This window comes from Indicator indicator, chromosome 14 (genome assembly GCF_027791375.1).
Source record: "Indicator indicator isolate 239-I01 chromosome 14, UM_Iind_1.1, whole genome shotgun sequence".
NCBI classification, from domain to species: domain Eukaryota; kingdom Metazoa; phylum Chordata; class Aves; order Piciformes; family Indicatoridae; genus Indicator; species Indicator indicator.
In genome coordinates this window covers 16,554,155-16,578,533 of record NC_072023.1, presented here as the reverse complement: position 1 = coordinate 16,578,533, position 24,379 = coordinate 16,554,155, and the positions used below count along the sequence as shown (strand labels likewise).

At 42.2% G+C, this 24,379-nt stretch overlaps 1 protein-coding gene across 1 annotated transcript; it reads right to left on the bottom strand.

The window, feature by feature from the left end:
• Nucleotides 1-1,280: 1,280 nt before the first annotated feature.
• YARS2 (tyrosyl-tRNA synthetase 2) lies at nucleotides 1,281-21,242 on the bottom strand. Its single transcript, XM_054387082.1, has 6 exons — nucleotides 21,053-21,242; nucleotides 6,082-7,051; nucleotides 4,974-5,141; nucleotides 3,040-3,195; nucleotides 2,604-2,774; nucleotides 1,281-1,884 (listed from the first exon to the last, which is right to left on the bottom strand). Exons 1-6 carry the CDS (start codon nucleotides 21,240-21,242, stop codon nucleotides 1,725-1,727), a joined length of 1,815 nt encoding a protein of 604 aa, XP_054243057.1. The 3' UTR covers nucleotides 1,281-1,724.
• Nucleotides 21,243-24,379: the final 3,137 nt, after the last annotated feature.

The window sequence follows — 24,379 nt, the reverse complement described above, 5'->3', positions numbered from 1 at the left end:
GGAAAGGTCTGGATTGCCAGGTGTCAAAAGGAAACAAAAACTAAATTTCTTGGGAGGTTTATGGATATTATTAAAAATCTTGTATGCAAAGAATTTAATTCCCTTTTTTATTTTGTATTTGTAAAAAAAAATAATAAAATCCTTTTACTACTTGATGAAAGTGAGTACTAATGCTTCTGAAAAAAAAACCCAAACAAACATAATTTGTGGACATATTTGTTTCTGCACCACTTGGAGATAAAGGAGTAAAGGCAGGAGAGAGATCAGACTTGAAATCTGACACTCTTCTAGTTTATTTCTTGTGCCTAGAAAGTAGCTGTCAAATTTGATCTGTCATATTTTTCTGAAGGCTAACATGGGTGTGTACTGGTGCGTTCTGTTCCCAGGTGCCTGTTTCTCTTTTGCTGTAATGCTGCTGCAATTTAAGGAACAAGGCAGCTCTATTAAGTGGATGAAAACTTTGCCTCCTACCCTTTTCACATCAGAGTTGTGATTTTCAGGTAATTGTAGAGAGCAATATGGTCTCCCCTTAGCCTCCTTTTCTTCAAACTCAATAGCCCAAGCTCCTTCAGTTGCTCTTCATGAGATTTATTCTCCAGGGCCTTCACCAGCTTCATTGCTCTCCTCTGCACTCGCTCCAGCACCTTGACATCTCTCTTGTATTGAGGTGCTATGTTTCCAGAATTTGGCTAGGCCATAATCAATAGGCTCACCTTCTGCTCTTTCATCAAAGTGCAGCTTTTGCATGTTGACCTATGTGTAAGGTCTGCCATTTTTAATTACAAAAGCACTATAGCTCCCCTCACGTTACCCATGTGCTGTTACTCACCCAAAACTCCTAGGCACTGCGAAAAACCCCAAAATGCTTTCATGTAACTGCTGGAAATCTTCTGGTATAAAGTACTATCTTGCAGCTGACTGTAGAGCCCGCAGAAGCTAGTGTCTGGATATGCCTTTGATGCATCCATGTAATTCACAGGATTGAGGAAGGAGAATGTAACCCACACTTAGGTCACACTAAGCACACAGAAGACATAAAAGGAATTCATCAGGCTGATTTAAGCTCTGAAAGGCTCTGTACTTTTATGTTTCACAAAGCACATTTGCTCTGTAAAAATACCACAAGAAGGCTGGAAAACCTTTATGCAACATGCCTCCACACAACCAAGGAGAAGCTTGCATATTAAGAGCTTAAGCATTTTACTCATTTATTGTGAATCTTCAGCTTCCTTCAAATCAAACTTTGTTGATTAAAAAAAAAAACAAAGTTTGATCTCAAGTTAATCATCCTTACCCACTCAGGCAGGTTTCTTCTGTTAGAATGAAGTCAAACTGGACAGCAGCAATCATGCTCTGTAAGAAGTACTGGGTTTGTGTATGCCCATCTTGCAGTGGGTTATGCTGTAGAGTACAGGGCCACTGTGCTCCTCCTACAATGCAGAGGGGGAAAGGCATCTCCATCTTCAGACCTGGAAAGGAATCCTTTCATCTTCTTGTGCATATCCTCTTATGAATGGTGCTTTGAACAAGGCAGAGTATCTAAAATTCTCTTCAGAGGTATAACTTAGCTGCCTTCATTTGAACTCTGTTGGTGTATTTTGAGAACGAAGCTGTGGTATTGGGCAGTCTGTGAGCTACCTAGTAGTGCACAGTATAGAAACATCAAGTACACCTCTGTGCAACTGAGTCAAAATGAGGGATCATTTTTAGGGAGACATTCTGCATCACAACTGCAGCCATTTTATAATGTAGTAATTTTTCTTTCCAACTCTAAGCAATGACACTCCATTCTTGAGAATATGCTGCCCAAGAACAAGAACAGTCTCAGGATTAGTTACTCGAATCCCATTTACTGAAACTCCACCATTTGTAATTTTCTGGTACCTTAAAAAGAAACCAAAACCAACAACTTGTAATTGCAAGAAGCAAACTTTTCAAACCAAAACCAACAACTTGTAATTGCAAGAAGCAAACTTTTCAAACCAACAACTTGTAATTGCAAGAAGCAAACTTTTCAAACCAACAACTTGTAATTGCAAGAAGCAAACTTTTCAAACCAACAACTTGTAATTGCAAGAAGCAAACTTTTCAAACCAACAACTTGTAATTGCAAGAAGCAAACTTTTCAAACCAACACCAACAACTTGTAATTGCAAGAAGCAAACTTTTCAAACCAAAACCAACAACTTGTAATTGCAAGAAGCAAACTTTTCATTGCCATTAAATACTTAAAAGTCCAATTAAGGGTATTTTTTGGTTGTATCCATAACTGAATATATTTTAATTCCCTTAACATTTAATTTTAGTCCAGGCAAAGAGAGACTGAAATTAATCTTAGCCTCTACCACTCCAGTTCTTTCTGAGAGGTATAAGGAAACTTAGGCTGTTGCCTTAGACTGTCTTTCTTTCAAGTGTAGATTTTACAGCTAAGGTAAGAGACTTCATTATCTTTTACCTCAAAATGGAATGCTCCCCTCTTTTTTAAGCTAGATCACTAGCCTGTTTCTGCTTGATTTAACTGTCCTAATAGTTTAACTTCTGAAAACATACCACTACAACCTGTTTACGTGAGGTATTACTGAAGAGCACAGGTGATAACATACCCACTAGGTCCATCTAGAATAGCATTTGCTTTGCGACACAAGTCAAGAACGTTCATTCCAGGTTCAAGCAGCAATTCAGCTGAAGGAGCTTGTTTAAAAAGTTCTTGTAACTCTTGGTCAGACATAGCTTCCAGTGCCTCCAGACTGCTGTAATAAAGGACTTTAGTACACCTAAAGAGAACAAAGATGATTCAGAACACAGTACTAGTTAAATCTTCATACAAAGCACTACTCAGCTGATCAGACCTTTCCCCAGCCTCTGTGCATCCACAGAGCCTGCATTTTTGTCATAACCCACTGCAGCACATGGTTTTTTCAGCATTGTTAACGTATTTTTGAAGTCTACAGAATTACTACACTTTTAACAGCTGAGCAACAACTACATGAAAATACTGCCTCAAAAGCTACAGGTAATTACCACTAAGTAAAACTTCACCTCTTGGCAGATTCTAGCCCCTCTCTTCCATGAACAAGCTTGGTTACTTCTGCAGCAAGTCGTTTCTGAGGACCCCATTTTTCAGGTTCTTTAGCATGCATTTCCATAATGTGGTCAATCTCCTCAAGAGGAAGGAAGGTGAAGAGCTTCAGGTATCTATGAGCAGGGGAAAAAGATATTTTATCTATGCAAGCATCATTACAGATTCCCTCTGTTTGTGATTCAAGCTTCATTAACTACACCAAAATGATTCATAGTCAGTGTTAAGAAATCCATATTACACTCTGCCTTTTGAAACAACTCTGGTTTTGCCCACATGCTTCAGCTTACCAGAACAACACATTTAATATTTTGCCTAGGGTAATGCCTTCAGATATAAGATACTGTCAGATGCTTTTATGAAGCTTGTATTGCAATCAGCAACTGGGTTTTCTCTTGTAACATTACAGGACTTACTGCAACTGTGTGTCAACTAACCAGATTTGTATTACATTCTTAGTAGTTGCACAATAGGCTAATAGAAAATACCACTGCCAGTCTGTAGTGATAATGGGACAGAAGTATGCTATGTATTGACAAGTATCTCAGCAGGAAGATTATTTAGGATAATCAGTAATTTAAGATGCATTTCTGAGCACACATTTAACAACAAAGTCTATTTTAATGGGCTTCCAGTACCACGAAATACAGTGTATTAAAAATGGGCAATTTCACTGATACAAAGTCTGAACGCTTGAAATATTTTAAGTACCTACATAACCCTTTTTTTTTTCAGTCTGCAAAGTATTGTCAATGCAAAAATACCAGAGGAAAAAAAAAAACTTTGAGAGGTGAGTTATGAGACAGGTCACAGTATGAAAGGGGAGACTCACAATTGACAGTTATACAGAAGTTTAAAGCAGATTTAAAAATGAACACATATCAACTTACTAAAATTAATGCAATGCCCTGAATAAAGCCATTGGCTATTTATTTTCAGCCATGTAATTGGCACACCAGCACAGAGGCTAGCCACCAATAAAGGAAACCTGTCAAATGGTATTTCTCCTATTTCTGCCACCCTTCCATGTTCTCACTGTAGCAATTTACTATTTTTACACTGGTGAGTAGAAATATGAGTTACATGTGGCTGATGTGGATTCAGAGGCAGCAGAATGAATCCAGACCTACATTTTGCTCATTGGAGTTGCTCTACTCTTAAGTAATGATTATTCATAATTTTGCCTTTACATGCTACAGTTTTAAGCAGTAGTTGGATGTCCTTCCAGGTTTTGGTGCATTACAGTCTCTTCTGCTTTACAGATCAATTCACTTGTCATTATAATTCTAAGCAGAAAACTATGCTTCTGCATTCCAAGGCAAGAAATAGGAACATATAACTTCAATGAAACTCTCAAACATTAAGCAGAACCAGAATGATGCAAATCATTCTTATGTGCAGTTGTCAGAAAGATCCACAAGTATTTCCATATATGCAAAGAACAAACAACCTAAAGGCTTCACTGTGTTAGTATTATTGGTCATTTACATAATAAGCATTCCTCCCATCACACAAACACTTTTACTAATGTTTAACTGTGTGAGCTACACTACAGGGTAGAAATAGAAGGTATGTTTGTCCAGAGGTGGGCTGAAACTAACATTCCTCCAAAGATGAAGTCATCCCACCAGCAGAAAAAAAAAAATGCATTATGCTTTACTTTTCTGTTCATCCATTCTAATCTTATAATGCATATGCCAGCATATGGAAACACGTTCCACTACCCTGTATACTTAGGAACCAGTCATATCTATTTATCTGAGAACTTACAGCTACAATTATCATATACTTCTCTAGAGAGCTTGTGTTGCACACTTCCAAATAAAACAGTTATACAGAACAGTTAGGATCAGGTTTTATAAACAACGAGACACAGCAAAGTAAAACTACTTACTTTTCAACTATGTTATCTTGCTGTCTGACAAAAAACTGATACAGTTCAAATGGAGAAGTCTTATCTCTGTTTAGCCAAACTGCATTGCCAGCAGTCTTTCCCAACTTATCTCCAGTGGTACTGGTAATAAGTGGTACAGTGATTCCAAAAACATCCGTTCCTGTCATCCTGAGTAAGAGAAGTTGCCACATGTTAAAAATAAATAAATAAATCTATGGTAAAAATAACAGAGTCTGATAAAGTTGAGTAAAATATAAGCAACATGTAACATCTCATCTTTAACATAAAGCACTTAAATAAAAAGTGTGGTGAGGGGCAAAAGATGCCAGAGCACCATTTTCAAGAGTGCTTTAGGGAAAAAATCCCAAACTTTGAACTGAAATATGTAAGTTTTTTTGTGTGTGCCAAAGAATAAGTAGTTTCATGAGCAATAGCATTACCAAATTCAAGTGATCTGTACCTTATGCCTTCTGCTCTAAGCATTAATTTAAGCTGCTTGTGCATCTGGGACACTTGAAAGGCTTTTCTTCTGTGTTGAATCTCTCATATCTTGTCATAGTCAAGCACTTACTGAAGTAGAAACATCGACATATACTCAATGGTACTGAATCTGCAAATTTTGTCAAGACTCACACTAAAGTTGGTGGATAGGCAAAAGCACATCATCACCATGTTTCACCTCCAAGAAATGCAACAGTATTTACCAGTATACCACAATTGCCTCTACTTCAGCGTGATTACACTAGAGAGCAGACTGGTCTCAATTTTGTCCCACGTTTCAGCATATCTGATTGCAGTTCTCAGGGAAAAAAATTCACTAAAGCAAGATTCTTTGTTTAAAAGGCATCGTTTACGGAAAAGGCACAAATCAATGGCCAAAACATATGTACGTGCCAGGCTCAAGGTCTGGCCAATCATTCTTCTCAACTCCCAGTTTTGTGTAATGCCAAGTGCCCGACGAGTGACTTTTACTCTCTGTGCTTTAGGGACTGTCAAGATGAAGCTGCCCGCTGTCAGAACCTGGCGCTGCGCACAGCCTGCGAGACAGATCCCCTGGGTCAGAGGAGAACACCTGGCCCTCCACCCGCCCCATCTAGCCCCGGCGTACTTGGTAACAAGCTCGTAGCCGGACATGATGTTGCCCATCTGGTCGGCGCCTCCCAGCTGGATGCGGCAGCCGTGGTGCTGGTGCAGGTGGAGGAAGTCGTAAGCCTGCAGAGCCGGGTAAAGGAACTCGGCCAGGCTCATGCCCTCGGGGCTCCGCAGCCGCGCCTGGCAGCTCTGCCGGCTGAGCAGCGTGCCCATGCGAAATCGGCCGCCAGCCCCGCTGAGGAAGTCGAGCAGCGGCTGCCGGCCCAGCCAGCTGGCGTTGTCCAGCAGCGCAGCCTCCCCCAGTCGCCCAGCGCCCGCCGCCCAGAACAGCTCGCGGTGGTTCTCGAACAGGCGCCCCAGGCCGTCCCGCAGACCCCGCGCGTGCGCCCGCACCCGCTCTGCCGACAGCGGCTCCCGCGCGCGCTCCCGCCCGCTGGGGTCCCCGAGGCGCGCCGTGGCTCCGCCCACCACGGCGATGACATTGTGGCCGGCGCGCTGGAAATGGAGGAGTCCCATGACGGCCAGGAGGTGCCCGACATGCAGCGAGTCGGCCGTGGGGTCGAAGCCGCAGTAGGCGGTGAGGGGCGGACGGCCCGGCTCCAGCAGGTCCAGCAACTGCTCCTCTGCGCTCTGCGCTGGAAACACTTCCTGGAAAAGGCCGCGCTCACACTGTGTTGCCAATAGCCCACGGGCGCCCCGGGCACGCCGCGCCTGCTCGTGGGCTCGCCGCCGGAGCGGGAGCAGCGGCGGGGCACCGCGCAGGCCGCCCCACAGCCCCGCTGCCCGACCGCACCTCCGCCGCAGCGTGGGCGCCGCCATCTTGGCCGGAGGATTCTGGGATTGGGGCGGGGCGGTGGCAGCCGGGCTGGGTTTGCGCTGTCGGGGCGGGGCTCCCAGCGCCTGAGCTGGTTCCTGAAGTGGCAGGGGGTGTAGAGAGAGATGATAGCGAAGATCGCGCTGCTCAGACTTTGTGCCTGATCGTTTTCCTATCAATCATAGAGCAATTTATCTTAGTGTTGTGAACAAATGATTTTTGCAGGCATTGTGCAAGCCTTTGCACAAGAAAAAAAAAAAAGATAGAACTGTTAGCAAAGGCTTAGCTCTCCTTGTGATAAATAGCATAGCCATGAAAGGATAATTATTTTCAAGACAGTATACTTGGATAATAACACAGATTAGAACAAGAGCTAATAATAAGAACGCTAATGTTATTTTTCCAGTTAATATGTTCAAAGATGAGTCCTTGATCCTGACTGTCTGATTTGGATTCTGGATGGTGCTAGCACTGACAGGAGGGTGGAAAGCATTCTGCTTTCAGAATATAAAAACATGTGTGAAAGCTGAAATGCCCTCTCCTTGCCAGTGCAGATACATTAGCATCTTGGTGGTTTAAAGGAAATTATTTGGAGAGTTCAGGGATCTGCTATGTGAAATTGAGGTAAATGTAAAAAGCTGGTATGAAAAGGCTCTCTGGAAACTGGTAGGCAACCACATGGGTCTCTGGTCAGTAAGTGATGCCAGGCCCAGGGGTAAGCATATCTTCACCTATGTTTTCTCCTTCTTTGCTGGGTCCATGGACCCTTTACATTTTCTTACTCTCAAGTACATGTGGACATCAAATGCAACCACTACAGTATTGTGGAATCCAGTTCTCAAAAGAAGGTAACATTTCCTGTAAACCACAATTGTCTCTATATCAGTTGAATTTCAGATCACTCAGGGGCCTTGGAAACTATTAAAATAATTCTCCAGAATCAATTAATTGGATTAATTCTGAAGTTACTTATTAGTGGCAACATCGTCTTTTGTGTCCCACCAGCAAGAGTGCAGGCTGACACAACTGACATCACAACTGGGTTGGTTACTTAAAAGTTTTCACTTCTTGCGTAAATTTTCTCCTAGCGTTTGAATCACATTCTTCTTGCAGGAAAGAATCTCGTTCCATTGAAAAGTATCATTATTAAATGTAACTAAATTTAAAATTTTATTTATGCAAGCATCTATTAGCTTGTTGCACAGAGCAAGGGATTCCTCACCTCCTCCCCACGACAAAGTGAGGTTATACGCGCGTCAGCCACGAGGTGGCAGTACAGGAGCTTGAGATGCTCTATTTTGCTGGTGCTTGTAGCATTCACGAAGGTTGGGCTTTGGGATATTCACCAAGGAAATATACCTGCAGTGTTACTGCAGTTTGTTTGCCAGTGCATAATATGTGCTCCACATCTGCATAACTGACTTCATGCAAAAGCCGAGGAAGATGTGATGGGTTGAAACACTAAGCTGATTTTCTGGATCAATAATTTATGCCTTTTATGTTGCTAATAATTGATACCTGCACTTAAGTGGCTCAGTAGTCGGTGAGAGATATTACACAAAGAACTCAGCTGCTGTTAAAAGCAAAATATCTTAGGAAAAGGCAACATATGACAGTGCCACTGTAAGTCCTCTCCTGGCTTTATTTCCTGCCTTTCCTGAGGTCCAAAGGAACCTGGATACCTTGTAAAAGTGGATTTTTCAGTCCATTAAAGTCTCCCTCTGTCATCGAGGGTTTTTATTTACTTTTCAGCATGGCTGATGCTTGTTTTCCTGCATCCTAACAGCATTCAGCAGTGAATCAAAAATCAGTGCCAGGTGGAAATTGTCCATTTCCAGCCTTTTTAATCCTTTCTTGTTGTTAAAAATATGTGTGTTTGCAAACATAGGGAAAGTAGTAACAGCTCTGTTTTCTACACTTGCTTTCAAGGACTAGTTTTCAACTTACTGTAATGGAGAAAGTATTTTAAGACATTTTCTCTTTAGATGTTACTTTTTCAGGAGAAGTCAAAGCTACAGCTTTTCAGAAGGTGGGAGTTTTCTGTATTTGGGTTTCTCATTCAAATAACACAGAATAAATTACTCCTAGCATAAGAAGTGGATTGTGGACTTGGCAGATGCCTCATGTAGCTGTAATCACTACAGTATTTATTTGGACATGGGGAAGTTATTATGGATGTGTGTTTTGTTATTTTACACAAAAATGGTAACAGCCTGCTGCTGTCTTTTCTTTACATGGCACCAGCTTTCCTTTGAGCACTTCATGGGATAGCTTATTTTGAATCAGACCATACATTGTGAATTCAGTTTATTAGCAAATACTTCTTTCACATACACACAAGTTTGTGGTTTAGTAAATAAATAGCAACGTAAAGAAGAGGAACATGATAGGAATCCATGAGAGAGTAAACTTTCGAGATGTGAACTTCTGTCAGAATGTAAATTCTGCCTGTTGTGAGCTGGGTGCCATATCTACTCAGCACATGTGCTGAGACTGCTGTGTGTGACCAACAACATACAGCTACTTCTGCAGGCCCATCACCAGCCTGTATCACTTCAAACCCTTTGCCTGGCTGGTGGCATTGATACATGTGTACACTTGTCCTCTCACAATTCAAGTTTCACACTTTCTAAGACTTGAAAGAGAGTTCACTGATCTGTTCTCTGCACAATACTAACAGTTAACACAAAAAGGGACGTGTATTTGGCAGGGGCGCATACTTTTGAAAGGCACCTGGGCCATGGTGTATCTCTAACCCTATCTATTAACTTCAAGCAGACTGCTTAGGTGGTTGATAAACAAATTCTGTCTTCAAAGCTGACGACAGCAGGTTCCTTCTGGTAAAACATGCATGATCCCTCAAGCCTCTTCTGGTTTTGGAGATTGTTTGCATGCATGTGTCAGCTTTCTTACCTACTACAGCCACACAAACCTCAGGCTTTGCTCCTGGCAGCTTACATGCAATAAGATTTAAAAAGCTGGCTGGTGTTTGAAGAAATAAAAGTGAGCTTTGGGACAGGATTTTTGAGGAAATGGAGGGGTTACTACTTTTCCCTTTCAGCTTTCACCAGTTACTTTCAGCAGTTAATGGGTGAGCTGTTAAATATAAATTCTGATGTTAGCCATTTCTCAGAGATCACATAGAGTTGGCTGTATTAGCAAAAGGCTAACTGATCTCAGTGTTGATTATAATTGATGAGGTAGTATTTCTGTCCACCTAAATTTTTCTGTAGTGTTAAATGAAGAAGGTAATTTCGCACTTATGTTAATCTCTGGTGTTTTGGATATTACCCTGACAGCTGTGATTATGCAGAATAGCATGAATTTCTGGGAAGGGAGAATTAAAAAGAGGAAGAAAGGAGCAGAATATGACTGCTAGCCTGAAAGTACAGTGATAAGGAGAGAGACTACACACCATGTACTTTTCTTCCAGAAAAATAAAAGCAATTCATGGAAGCACTCAGTATTCTGTACTGTAAATTCTCTGTGAATGACCATTTTTATGTACTCTTTCATGAATGACCATTTTTAGTGTACTCTTTCCTGTAGCAGCTGCTCTTTTCATCCCTAAATTTTGATGCTCATTAGCATCATTGGATTTGGGGGGGAAAAAAAAGCATAGAATTGAAGAGAAAAGGGTCTAAGCATTCAGAGGTAGCCACAGAAAGCCTTACTGAAATATTTCTGCTTATCTTGCCTGGAGCAACCCAGAAAGTCTTCCTGGAATCTCTAAAATCTTCCTAGACTGTACCAAAGTGTTTCAGTAGGGCTTGGGGCAGTGGGAGTGCAGTGCTTTCCAGGCTGCACTCAGAGCAGCAAATTTAATTCTGCCTCTGTTCCTCCAGTCTTCTGTCTCTCTGTTCTGCATTTGTTGAGCTGAGAATCAGTAGATACATTTTAATTGACCTTAAATAGCTACAGCCAAATAAACCCTGCTGAAACATAGCTTGTGTTTATCTGATACCAGAGGATGTCATGCTGCTTTGACTTGACACATTTAAACATTGGGTGAAGGAGGATGGGAATATCTTCTCTAAGCTATAATACAGATGGCAAATTATTCCTTGCTTGCTCCAATTCTCTTTTGCCTTCTTTACTTTTACACCTCAAAAAGTGGTTTTCAAACTACAAGCAAATAATGAGTTTTCAAACTCAGCAAGCTTCAAGTATCAATAACATGTCTCCATATTTCCACAAAACACCAGGAATATTTTGCAGCACTTGGCATTTGCATATAGCATGATAATGTTTCTTCTTTTGCCATGTAGTGTTTTTTTTTTCTTATGTGTGCCTTGACGTGGATACAGAACATTTGTTGTATTGCATGTTTCTGTTTATGCTTTAAGGTATTCAGTATATAATTAAATCAAAGAGCAGGAGTCTGGTGACTGCTTACTTAAGTGATGAAATATGATGTTCCCTGATGTAGATAACAGTGTCTGCTTTCATTCCACTTTGGTGGTTATTTTCCTTATGCTGAATCACATATATAAGTAGCTGTCATTGATATTCACAGGTTATTAATTTGATGGCTTTGTGGTCTGAAAACTAATAATTTGTACTCCTGCTCCACTGCTGGAAAGGAAATGCTTGCTCTTTTTTCCCAAGGGTTGCTTGTCAGTGCAGGCTACTTATGCTCTGTGTATTGCTCCATGATAAGGGGAAATTATAGAGTGGGATTCTAGCTGAAATCTTCTAGGCCTGTCGGAGTTTTCCCGACTTGTCACAGACTTCTCCATCTGCATGATAAGGCAAGCTGCAAATACTGAAAAAAAGGCAGAGAAAAATGTTCCTTTTTTTCACAATGGGGGATGGAATTGCCAACAGAAATCCCTTATGGATCTATGTTAAGCTCCGTGTTGTTTGAAATCCCTATAAACAATGCAGAAAAATAGGTGGTTAGTGAATGGTTGATGATGAGGGCATGATACCAGCTCCCAAAGGCATTTCAGGATGCTCTGATCTAATCATGTTTGGAGATTTGCTGTGTATCATGGTGCTATTGTACCTAATCTGTCAGACACTATGAATGAGGGCTGAATGGAATTCAGAAGGAGGAGAATACATTTAAAATTGATGTTTCTTTTAGGTTTGTAAGAAAAAAACCCCTTTGTTTCAAAAGGAGAAATGCTTTGTTACAAGGCCCAGTTGCAAACAGGGAAAATAAAGGTGATCTGTGCCCAAATACATTTATAGTTTAAATATGAAGTGAAGCAGGAGTTGCTATAAGTGGACACAGAATATGAAGAAATAGTGGGAAATGATGGACAACCATAGTCTAAATTGCTGAATGACAGCAATTAGGCTAATGAACATAAGTGTATCTTTGCAGTTTCATTTTTCTTTGGAAAGATGTGTCAGTGTTTTTGCAATAATAGTCTCAGAAGTAGTTGAGGGGTTTGCACAATGCTGGTGGGTTTTTTTGTTTGGTTGGTTAGTTGTTTTTTTTTTTTTTTTTCTTTTTAAGTAGAGATGAAATGCCTAACCACTGTTATCAGCCAAGGCTTAAGAAATACTTTAAATGCCTGTTGCACATCTGTGTGTTTATGTCAGAAAGCTCAGGAATGGAAAAACTGTTATCAGTGAACTTTTTTTATCTATCCTTCCAGCAAAATGAAGTGCTATGTATTGAAGATGTTTGCAGTAGTCCTCAAGTCTCTACCAGACTAAAAAAAAAAAATTACAAAAGTTATGACTGGGGATATCCTAAACCCCATCCTAGTGGGATTTAGTTGCCATCTGGGAGGAAGTTTTTATCTATCAGTAGATGGAATAGATAGGTAGGCATTCTTCTGGAGATCAGCTCTTGGACTGGGTGTTTCTCTAAACTCAAGTGTCAGAGCCACCAGCTCCTTTTACCTGAAAATCCATGAACTACAGCTGTCACCTAGGATGTGGACATGAGGCTAGAGTTGTTCAAATGAGGGATCAAACAGATATTTGGAGCATTTGGTAACACTGTGCTTGGGGATGAATCCAGGGTCTGTGTGGACAGTGTGTTGTACTCTGCTCATCTCATGTGAGGTCTGGGAGCCTCCTGGTATCACAGAAGGAGAGATGCCCAGCCTTTCATCAGGTCCAGGACTCTGCTTCAACTCAGCCCTGTGTACCTCTCCTGAATGCATTACAGGGGTGCCCCTGCCAATTCCCATTTTAAACCCCATCTCATTTTGCTCCTGATGGCACTCCCTGATCCTAGCTCACCCCCTGATGAACCCTGAGCTGAGCCCCTGCCTGAGGTCTGTTGGATGTGAAGTGGTTCTCAGCCCCTTGCTTGTTCCTTCTCCTGGGACGCCCCCAAACTGCTGGCTAGCCTGAGTGTGGCATTATGAGGCAGATGTAGGCATGGTAATTCCATCAGCAAAACGCAGGATGTCTAGGGATTCTGGGTGTCTCTGAAGGGCATATTTTGTTTTCTGGGTTGCCTATAAAGCACTCACCTTCCTCTGCAGCTCTTGGTGCAAGCCTGCTCCAAAATCTCCCTCCTGGCCCTTAAGAAGCAGCCATATCTTGCCTGCCTGAAGGCACAGGATGATCTTCATTGTAGCTGGGGTTAGTAATGTTTCAAAGACGTGTCAGCAAATCAGTGTCATGCTGGTAATAACTGATAGCCCAGAACCATGGTGTTTTTAAGAAACAGTGGGATTTGTTGGCTGTGAGCTGCAGTGAGCCTCTGGGTGAAGTGTCTGGCATCCCAGAAGCCTTGTTTTAGCTGTGAAGTTATGATGTTGGCCAGATCAAACCAGCAGAGACTGAAGAGCAGCCAGAAATCTCCATGGTGATTCAATCCAAGCCACAGTGTGTCTCCTCAGTGCAAGGACTCAACTCCTGCAGGCAATGGCTGCTAAAATGTTTATGAGCATAATGCTTGCTCTCATTATCAGATGAAACTATGGCCATGGTCCCACTTGTTCCCAGGGCTGTAAAGTAGTGGGGTTTGACCTGTTCTTTACCCTCCCTTTGCCATTTCAACAAGCAGCAGCTGCAGGCTGGGAGATTTCCATGGAAATTGAAGCTTCTCAGTCATCATTTGTGTAACAGAGACTTGAAGATTTCCTTAACCTGTTGAAAGAAATCTAACAATGGACAATCTCTATTTCTGTGGAACTCCAGTAATGTGAAAACCATGCTGAAAGCCCTGTATATACCTGTCCACAACTGCTGCCTTATCCCTGCAAGTAAGAAGGGTGACAGTTCCTCACTAAGATATGTATTTTAGCATTAGGGTCTACTATGAGGTATTGTTATCCATTTACATTGCTTAACTGTAATGTCAAACAAAACAAGCTGCTTCAGAGCCCAGGATAACTCCTGACTGCCAAGTAGGAGAGGTCCAGCTGTGTAAGCACTTTAATTTTGTGTGTGTGTGTGAACCTCAAATAACCCTGAGGAATTCATTATTCATTATTTATCAGGAGCACATGAACAAATATATTTTCTATAAATAGCAATTTCATTAGCAGTGGTAGGTAAAGGAGCCTCTGGCTTGTGTGGCTTTGATGTTGTGGTTATGCACAAGCAGTGGATCATTCTTAACACTTATTAGCTATAACCATGATTACTATGTAACCTTTTAGGTTATATCTGTACACATCTATATATGAAAGTGGGGGGGTTTTAAAGGTGTGTATGACAATAAATATACACTACATATACATTAATGCAACCTTGTAACCCTTTTAAAAACACACTGAGGCTCATGTGAGGAAGGAAGAGCAAAGCCCAGGGAAATTAACCCCATTGTTTGGCACTTCCCCAGGTGTCTGAAACCAATGCAGCAGGCTCTTTGCTATCTGCCTTCCAAAGAGCTGGATTATGGCCTGCTGGCATCTGTTTGTTAAAATAAATTTGAGTAAAGAGGAAGAACAATTCAGAAGCCAACTTTAAAAAACAAAACAAATTGAACCAAAACCCTGCCCACGTTCAGCACCCACAGCTCACATCCAACAATACTCCTTCAAGAGGTTCAGAAAGCTTGGTAATCCAGAGTAACTGTTAGATATCTTCCAGGTAGGTTGAGGTATTTACAAGGGACTGATAAATGTTCTAAGACTACCTTTCCACTTACTGTGGCTAATTGCTTTTGGATCTTAGGAGTTCTCTAACCCATATCTCTGGGCACAACAGCCTCAGAAAAGCCTCTCTTTCAAACGACAAGAAATGGAGATGTTCAGCCCAGTGTGCCCTCCATAAAACACTGCTTCAGGTTAAATTTAGGACAAGTCCTGGAAACAAACAAGGTCAGAGACAGGAAATGGGAAAAGCCTGTGAGAGTCAAGTCAGGTAAGGAAAAACAGCTCTGGAAAAGGTACTTCAGAGAAACTTACATCACCTGAGAGAGTTAAGAAAGGTGGTCTTTCTCTGATCAGGATCTCTTCAGACTTATATCACAATTGTATTTCCTTTATGTGGCTATTGCCCTAGGAGAAAACAAAAAGTGAACCTTGAAAACCTTCCTGATCATGTTAGTCTCTTGACTGGCTGCCTAGGTAAGAACAGATTTATGTCTCAGGGCAAAAAAAGATCCACTCCCTGCTTTGTTCTTGAAGCCCAACTTCAACGTTGATTGGAGGATAGATAGCAAAGCAGAATCAAAGAATACACTGATAAATGATCAGGATGAAAAGAATTGAAATGCAGCCATTCAAAGGTAAGTGGTAAATCCATTAAATGCAATCAGGATTACAGGGCTATAAATCAATTGCAAAAACTTCAGTGACACACCAGCTGAAGACACAATGCAGCAGCTACTGGCACAAAACACATACTTAGAAAGGTGGGCAGTTGGTAGCCATGAATCCTGCCTGTTCCCTGGGTGCTATGTGATGCAGACATTTTATCATAGTGACATTCCTACTTCATTTCTTTTATTGGAGGCAGATAAGTCATTGTTGTTTTGCAGGAAGCATTTTTTTTCTTTTTCCATAAGACAGCACTCTAGCATTTCAAAGTCTTTTCACTTTTTTATACATCTGTATTCCACTCACTCTTTCCAGCTTACTAAGAGGTTTCCACATCAGCATCTTCCCTTCAGATGATTTATCATTTTGTTTGCTGCCCAGTACAAAGGAGCATGGTTCCTATGATTTTTAATGCTTACCTAAAGGATCGTGACAACTATGTGCAAATACTGGGGAGAAAAAAGGCTGACTTGCCACTCAGGACTTTGGGGTGAGAAAAAGGTGTGGAGGGTTTTGCTGGAGAAGTGTAGACATTGTTTCACTTGGCTAGCTATAACATGTGAAAGGCAGCAGCAGCAGCACAGATGCAGGACCTCTGGAGAGCCACCAGGCTACTTGGGGAAGCAGGGTATGATCGTGCTTGTGGACATTTAGGAGATTATTGTAGCCCAAGCAGTTGCTACTGCGTTCATCCAAGACCCCTCAGGGCTTGCTGGAGGCTTTGGCAGCAGAGCAGGTGCTCAGTAATGCTGGGATGTGGCCACCCTAAATCTTCCCATCATGGTGTCCCCTGTGGTCTTGCTGAGGGGGGTGGGTTATAAGCTCCAGCCTGCCCTTGCCATCCATCTATCCTGTCAATCCTGCTATTCCAGATGTGCAGCTGGGGAGCAAGAGGGGTTTTGCTCTAGAGCTGCGATCCTGAGAGGCTGAGTGGCCATCTCTGAGACAGAGCTTTAGCCTGTCTTCACTACATGCCAAAGTAACAGAAGCCCAAGTGCGTTTTTTTATGTTTGTTTGTTTTTCTTTTCCCTTCTGTTTCGTTAACCTCCCTTAATAGTGAAGTTATACCAGGAATTAATTTAGCACATATAATTTCCACTGTGTTTATAATGAGTTTCCTTTGTGCTGAGCAGCTTAATTTTTGCTTGGTTGTTTAATATTACCTGATCTGTTGCACTGTGATGGATGATTAATCTTTACCAGCTGTTTTATTAAGCAGTTCCTACAAAGTATGAATTCAAAAGTCTGCACTTCCCATCTAGCCTTCATAGCAATCCTGGGTACATATTGCATTTCATTTCTAATTATATCCATTAGGGAGAATTATCTCCTATTACTCAAAATAAATTGCTCTTTGATGTAAGGTCAGCATATGAATGATTGGTTATAATTATACCAAGCTGAAAGAGAATTTAGTACTATTGTGTCTAGTTCAAAACAATTCTCTGTGTTCTGTCCTAGAATTAAATCAGCAATTTTCCATTGTTCCTCAGTTTAATGTGGCCATTATGAAAGATTTTTTTCCTCTGTAGCTTTGAGCTAAAAATTAAAGTGGTGTGTGAGTGGCACTGACAGAATCAGAGGAGAGGTGATCCTTTCTCAGTCTGGAGAAGAGAAGGCTCCGAGGTGACCTTATTGTGGCTTTTCAATATCTGAAGGGGGCTACAAGAAAGCTGGGGAGGGACTTTTTAGGATATCAGGCAGTGATAGGACTTAGGGGAATGGAATAAAGCTGGAAATGGGGAGATTCAGGCTGGATGTGAGGAAGAAGTTCTTCACCATGAGAGTGGTGAGAGCCTGGAATGGGTTGTTCAGGGAGGTGGTTGGGCCCCCATCCCTGGAGGAGTTTAAGGCCAGGCTGGATGAGGCTCTGGCCAGCCTGATGTAGTGTGAGGTGTCCCTGCCCATGGCAGGGGGGTTGGAACTGGATGATCCTTGTGGTCCCTTCCAACCCTGACTGATTCTATGATTCTATTCTATGATTCTATTTTGCCATCTCCTATTTACGTAGCCCTTCAAAGGGAGCAGCCAGTGGGTGACTCACTGCACTGTTGCTTCAGTTCATTTCACTTCTGTGAGCATTCTGAGTTCCCAATATACGTGCCAATCTTTATCATAGGAAGACACAACCCAGTGTCTTAGTGGCTCTGCGGAGTAACACAAACCAATTGTAGACATTTTGGGGTAAGGGGAGAAAGGGAGCACACAGGATCTGTTTTCAATCATTTAAAGATTCAATGGATGTTTCTGGCATTGTTTTAGTGATAAATACTGATCCTCTGCCACTCTGGAATGCACAGACAGTGCTCTGCCGGAGCAAATCAAGCATCTGCTTTTAAGGTAAACATAGGACTTCTTAAATGAGAGGACTAAACACATTCCTAGTGTCAGACCTTAACTTCAAGGGCTTTGGTTATTTTGGTTAATCTGCAGCTAGCACACAGGGTGCTGGATGGAGTCTGTTATCAGCTGCAGTTACAGGCAGCTCCAAGGCTGTATGGAGCCATGAAGCTCTTCAGCATTCACAGTCCTGCTGCTGGGCTGCCTGCTTTACAGGAGTGTGTGTGTGTTTGCTCCATTTTGGTTTTAAATGTTGGTGGTAAATATGCTTCAAGAGTGAAATACGTTTTGTCAGGAGAAATCTGGAAGTGCTTTCTCAGGAGAAAAATAATTAGAAAGGTTAATGCAATCCAATCTGTAAAAGACTTTAAGCTCATTTGCTTGGAGATGTGAAGCAGATGTTTTGTTCACAAAACTTTATTAAATTAGTCTGCGGGAAAGGGGAGGGGGGGTCGGGTCCCATTATTGTTTCTCAAGTACAGCAAAAATGGCAAATTAAATATATATCATTTTTAAATATTGACAATCAAGTTGACTTTCAAATGAGTACAGTTCCCCATGCAAACCACAGTCATTTTGCCTTAGCAAAGCTCTTTTAAGCTTTTCTCCATTAAAAGTATAGATCTCCTTGGATAGCTTATGTAGGAATGCGATTTTAACAGGAGGGCAGAGACAATGCTGAAATCCCTGGCCTGCAAGTCTGTTCTTTGCAAAAAAATGTAGACCAGCTTTGGAAACAGTTTGCTATTGAGGTCAACAGAGCCAATGGGTGGCCCCCAGACAAGAAGGGCTTGCTCAATTTTTGTGGAGAGGTTTTCAAGACAGAGGTTTTCAATACAAGTCTGTATTTGCTTACAGAATTGTAGAAAGCCTCATCCTGCTCTTTTAAGCCTTTCAAACTACCCTGTGCTGGGCTATGAGAAGCTGAAGTATTCTGGGAGTGCAGTCTGGCAGCACTCTCTCTCTTGTTTGATATTGCCAAAGCAACTTCTATCAAGTTTGCTCTGGCACAGTGCAGTGTAGTAACACTCACCTGATGCAAATCACAGTTGTGATTTTCTCTCCACACCTGCTCATACCTATCTGGCTAAAATTTTGGCAATGGTTCCAACATGCAGACTTCCTTGCAGGCTGTTAGAGTCCAGATGTTTCAACCAGAAGAGGCAGAGTCTAGCTCTTAGTGGAACAATACTTTTTGATATAATATTTCAAATCTAGATGAATCTGTTGTTTGGCTGCATATAAAAAGTCTTAATCTCACAGCAGTTTTGGAAACACTGGTTGTGCAGCAAGTGTTTCCTCCTGTAATCCAGAGGGGAAACATTTTACAACACAAACCCCTTTGCTCAGGTATGGGTGTGAGCATGCCTCGAACCTGTTGTAACCCCACAGTGGTAATGTGGATGAATTGCTGGAGTGACAGGTGCACAAAAATGATTAAAATGGGAAAATTTCAGTTCTGTGAATTTCCTCCCTTTGAGGTTAGCTGTTCCATCTGCCATCTCAGTTACAATAGGCTTGTTATCTCTGCAAATCATTTTTCACTACTACTGAAAGCATAGCCATTCCTCTGCTGGGATTAAAGGAAAAAAATTGCAAGGAACTTTAGGGCTAAGATAAGAGAAGCTGTTTCTCAAGAGAGCACTTGAGAGGAATTAATGCTGATCAATGTGTTTCTTGGTCGTGGCTTGAGCCCAGATCTCATATGTCTTCTCAAGGCTGATGGGGCAGCAATATAAAACCTCTGCATTTTATTCCCTTGTTCTAAATGCTCAAATTTATTACTTCCCCTTTGTCTGGCTAAACCCAAAGGTATATGACACAGGAAAAGCTACTTGGCATAAATACAGAAATGCAGTGCAGGCTGAGGCACAGAGAAAACAACTTCAGAGGCACATTTCTGAATGGAATGTGAGGTTTCAATTTCATCACTTTGCATCTTTCCAGATCATCTGTGTGGGTGACCTCCATGAGTAATAGTCTCTAAGCACAATAAATGCATTCCTCTCAGGTATGCTGGTGAAGGGCCCAGCTTCCAGCTCTATTCTCACAATTGTGAACTGCTAATGAGGCAGCTGCCCAGTAGCCTTCTACTATTTCCTGCTTGCTTCTTTTTCTTTTTTAACAGATTTTCTGGCATCTGAAATGTGATTGATTCATCTTTGGTCTCTATCAGACTTAAGACATTATAGCACTTGTGCTGGGTAGCCATGCCCTTCCCAGTAGCTCTCTATTCGACTGTCACTTTCCATGGTTTTGGGCTTAAGTGGAACTGCCTCAGCTTGGGAAAGAGGAACAGCCACCTCCCCAGTCTCCATCCTTTTCTCTTCCTTTTCCCCTAAGCTCTCCTCCACAGGGAATGGGGACCCTTCTCTATAAACTCTATGTGGGTTACTCATCATGGTCTGCTTGGCTAAGGAGCTTTTTACCCAAGTTGTGTTGGCTATAGTTATTTTTTTCTTTTCATTTTCCCTACAATCAAAGTTTACATATCCCATATTAATCAAAATATTCTGTGTAACTGAAAAGAAAGATGGTCTGTGTCTTTCATTTGTTATCTCCTCAGTCAATAAGAAGACCTAGGGAAGGAGGTCTTGCCCTGAAAAGTTGCTATTATTCTAGAGTTCATCAGAAAGTTTCAGAAGCCAGTTTCTTGCCATCTAGGGCATTTGGCACTTGGCTTGGTATCAGCAGCAAGAGTCTCCCTTGGAAAATATAATGAAATCCTGCTCAGCTGTTTGCACTGTCATTCACAAAAACACATGAACAAAGAGGCAACAACAGACTTAAACCAGTCTGCTGAATTTGAAATGACAATGTGTTCCAGACACATGGCATAACAGAAAACTAAAAAACACAGAACCAAACCAAAACCAACAAAAAACAAATAAACAAACAAAAGACAGCAACAAACCAAAAAACCCAACAAACAAAACCAAACCCAAAAAAGCCCACCAACAGAACCTAGAACAGGTCACAAAGGAACTCATCTGGGTGGGTTTTGAATATCTCTAGAGGAGACTCCACACCTCTTGGGCAGCCTGTTCCAGTGTTCTGTCACCCTCACAGTGAAAGTTTTTCCTCTTGTTCACGTGGAAGAACGTTGAGAGTGTTCCTACCACTGAAATGATCTGGCTGGGCCACCTCCATACTCGGTGTGAGGCCATAAGCTACTGTTATCTTGGGAATCACTGCGGAGTTCAGGGCTGCCAGACTGTCTTCTTCTGGGTCTTCAGGCTCCCACAACACCACCAGGTTGTCTTCTCTTGAGCTAAAAGGCACCTTCCTCAAGGAGGCCCATTTTCCAATTTCTGCTATCCCACTCTCTCTTTTTAACCCCATCTTGGTTTCCCTGGGCAAAGTGACTTTTACAGAATGGGCTATAAGGCACTAAAATCTTGGCTTTAGTAGGTTAGTTGCTGGTATGCAGAAGAGAGTTTGTACTTCAAATGCTGGTACTTTTTCAGCAGTAACATTGTAAATTGAATAGAGCACAGGGTCAAAAGTACCTTTTTCTGGCTTACTTCCTCCCTTATCTCATTTGTATGTGCTTGCTTTGCAGGAAACAGAAGCAAGTTCCAACACCAGCAGCTCTGGCCCAAACAATTTTTCTCATTCCCCAGTCTCATGCTCAATACCATCTGACAGGACTGTCAAGCTGTCACAGAGGAGTTTCACCTATCAGAGGTGTTAATAATGAAAAGGAGTAACTGCATTTACCTTCTCCATTCTCTATTTGTTTAATGATAGTTTGCACAGTTGGAATAGGGGCATTTGCACATGAAACTGCAGACATAGTTCTTAACTCATGACCAGTAAACATTGATTTCATTGTCATAATTCCTGTTGTTTTACTTGGACGCTGTCTTATCAGAATCAGAGGCCCTATTAGGTCCCAGAACAATACTCCTACTTTTGTTATATGGTAGCTTGTCACATTTTATTTCCTAAATATATTTCAAGTTACATCCACACCCTAAATGCCTTTAATAGTTTGATTCTATTATGTCCAGGCTACTAAACTTAATGTTAAAACGCTCTTGAGTCCAGCTCACATGTACAGACACTGCTTTATGTCCTTTTGCAAGATTCCTGGAAAAGTGATAAATACATTGGTGATTAGGAAAGGAATAAATGTGTCCACCCTGCTGAAGAAAAGAGTCAAAGAAGGGTGGTGCTAATGGTACTTTGTGAATGGAAGGATTTAATAAGATGTGTGCTGTTACCTCTAGAAATTTGATGTTCAGCAGCACAGGAATTCTGGTTAATTGTTCCCAGCAGTGTATGCTACAACTTCATGAGAAAGGCTCACTGGAAGAGGACCTGGACTGCCCTGTCCCTTCTACCAGTGCTCTGGAAGCATTAAGTCCTGTTTTGTTGTGTTTTGTTTGTTACCTTGGACCTAAGTGTTTATAGCACCATCTGTGAAAGAAAGATTGTCTGGTCCTGTCATACTAGCATGGAGGGACACATGCTATGTGCTCTGTGTGCTTCCAGGGGCTGTGAGATGCAAACGTTTAACTGGGGCTTTCCCACCCTTGGGGTGTGTTACTTCTAAGGTCATTGGGGACTTCTGTGCTTCTCTGGTCCTTTTGATTTGTTTTTGTGTGTAAGCCTTTGCTTGTAAATATTAACTGGAACCTTTTCAGGGTTTCTGAAATGATGGTTTCTTACCTGACACTGTAGAGATTTGGTTTATAAGAGAAATCACCACGCTTTCCCACCCAGGGCAAAGGGATTAATATTGGGGCCCCACTTTTCAGTGGTAGTGTGGGAGTTGTATACCCAGCAAGTAGGAAAAATTTTGCAGGATTAAGTGCTAAAACTGGCAGATAAGAGCTGAGGGTCACTACTCTTCCCATTCTGTCTGGTGTGCTGGGGAGGGAGTGCTGCAGCCCAGGCTCAGCACAGGCTTGGGGGTGCCTCTTTTGTCCCCTTGGGTGCTTGTCACATGCAGGGTCAGTTTGGGGGCGATCCTGTGTCTCAGCAGGCAGCAGCCCCTGGAGCTGTGTCTCCTGTGCAACGTGACTCTTGGGCAGACAGGGCACAGCAGAGTCAGTCCACCTGGCTTTGCTGCAGCCATGCTACTGTGGTTCTTACCATGCCAGGTAAGGCAGCGACAGGCACAAGTGCCCAGCAGCAAGGTTGGATCCTTTCATCAATAATTCCACTGAAAATTATCACCCCTCCTGATAAGCCTTCAGCCTGCCTGGTGGAGTAGCAGAGACAGTGCCAGGTGAGTCACCACACACTCCCTGGTGGCACTTCCCTGGCAGAGACCAATGCCTTCCCCTCACTGCTCCATTGGGTTGGCTTCGAGCAAACCCAGTGGGTGGATCCCAGCAGCAACGAGGGCGTGGGCTGGGGCTGGCAGGAGCAGAGCATTGCCCTGCCTCAGGGCATTTCCTTTACAAGCCTGAATGCAGAGGGATACCTTGATTTCTCATACATGAATGGTGGCTGCAGCACAGAATAGGAGAGCTCTTCGGTGGCAACTACATTGGAAAAAACAGAGTAATCCCCTTTAAACTGAGGCCCAGGATGGGTGCAGCTTCTCCTCTAAAGTTCAGCTGGCCAGCCATAAATGAAAGAGCTCCAACAGCCTTTTATTCCTGCAGTAATTAGATGTTGCTTGTCAGGTGCAGATGCACTGTGGATTGCAGTGCTAAATCATAGCCATAAAGGACTCAGGGGAGTGAAGCTTGCTTTGGCTAGCAGTTCAGAACCAGAGCTTTAAGTTAGCAGGTAATTTTCAAAGAGATTATGTTTGTGAGTTGAGTTTATAAATGCTGCTGCAGCTATTCCAAGATTAATGAAGTAATGGACTATGATATGTATCTTTGTGGCTTGTTTAGTGGTTATGCTCCTGACTCAATGGGGAATCTAAGAGAATGCTTCCTGAAATTAATTACTTTTGGGGCAATTAACATCATCCATGGTCATGAAACAATGCAAGTAAAAAGGCTTCTGGTTTTTCTCATCTCCTTAGCAAGGAAGTATGTCTCTGGGACCTGAGCCAAATAGCTTCAAGCAAGAGAAGACTTGAAATGGATGACTCCTCTTGTCTTCTGAAGGAAAGAGGAAGGAGAAGCTCTTTCCAGATTCTAACATACAAGGTTATGACCCACTTTCCTGGCTCACTGCATGAACAGAGCATGATGGTGTGGTATGACAGGTATGCAAGCAAACACTGAGATACTCTTCCTGGAGCGCTTCTCTTCCCATTAGCTAACACTGGGTTTCATGGAGCCTGGCTCACTCTGTTGTTCCTTGAAATCTCTGACCTGCAGGTGTGGCACCACAAACTGGCCAGTTGATGAGACTGGCCAGAGACCTGTGTCTCATGGGTCTCACTGAAAAGCACATATAAATCACCTGCATGAAATAATAGCAAGAAAGAGGATAGCTAAGTGACCCAGTTACTGTCATTTTGCTTCTTCATTTCTTCTGAGGACTGTAGCAAAATCCTTCCTTGTCTG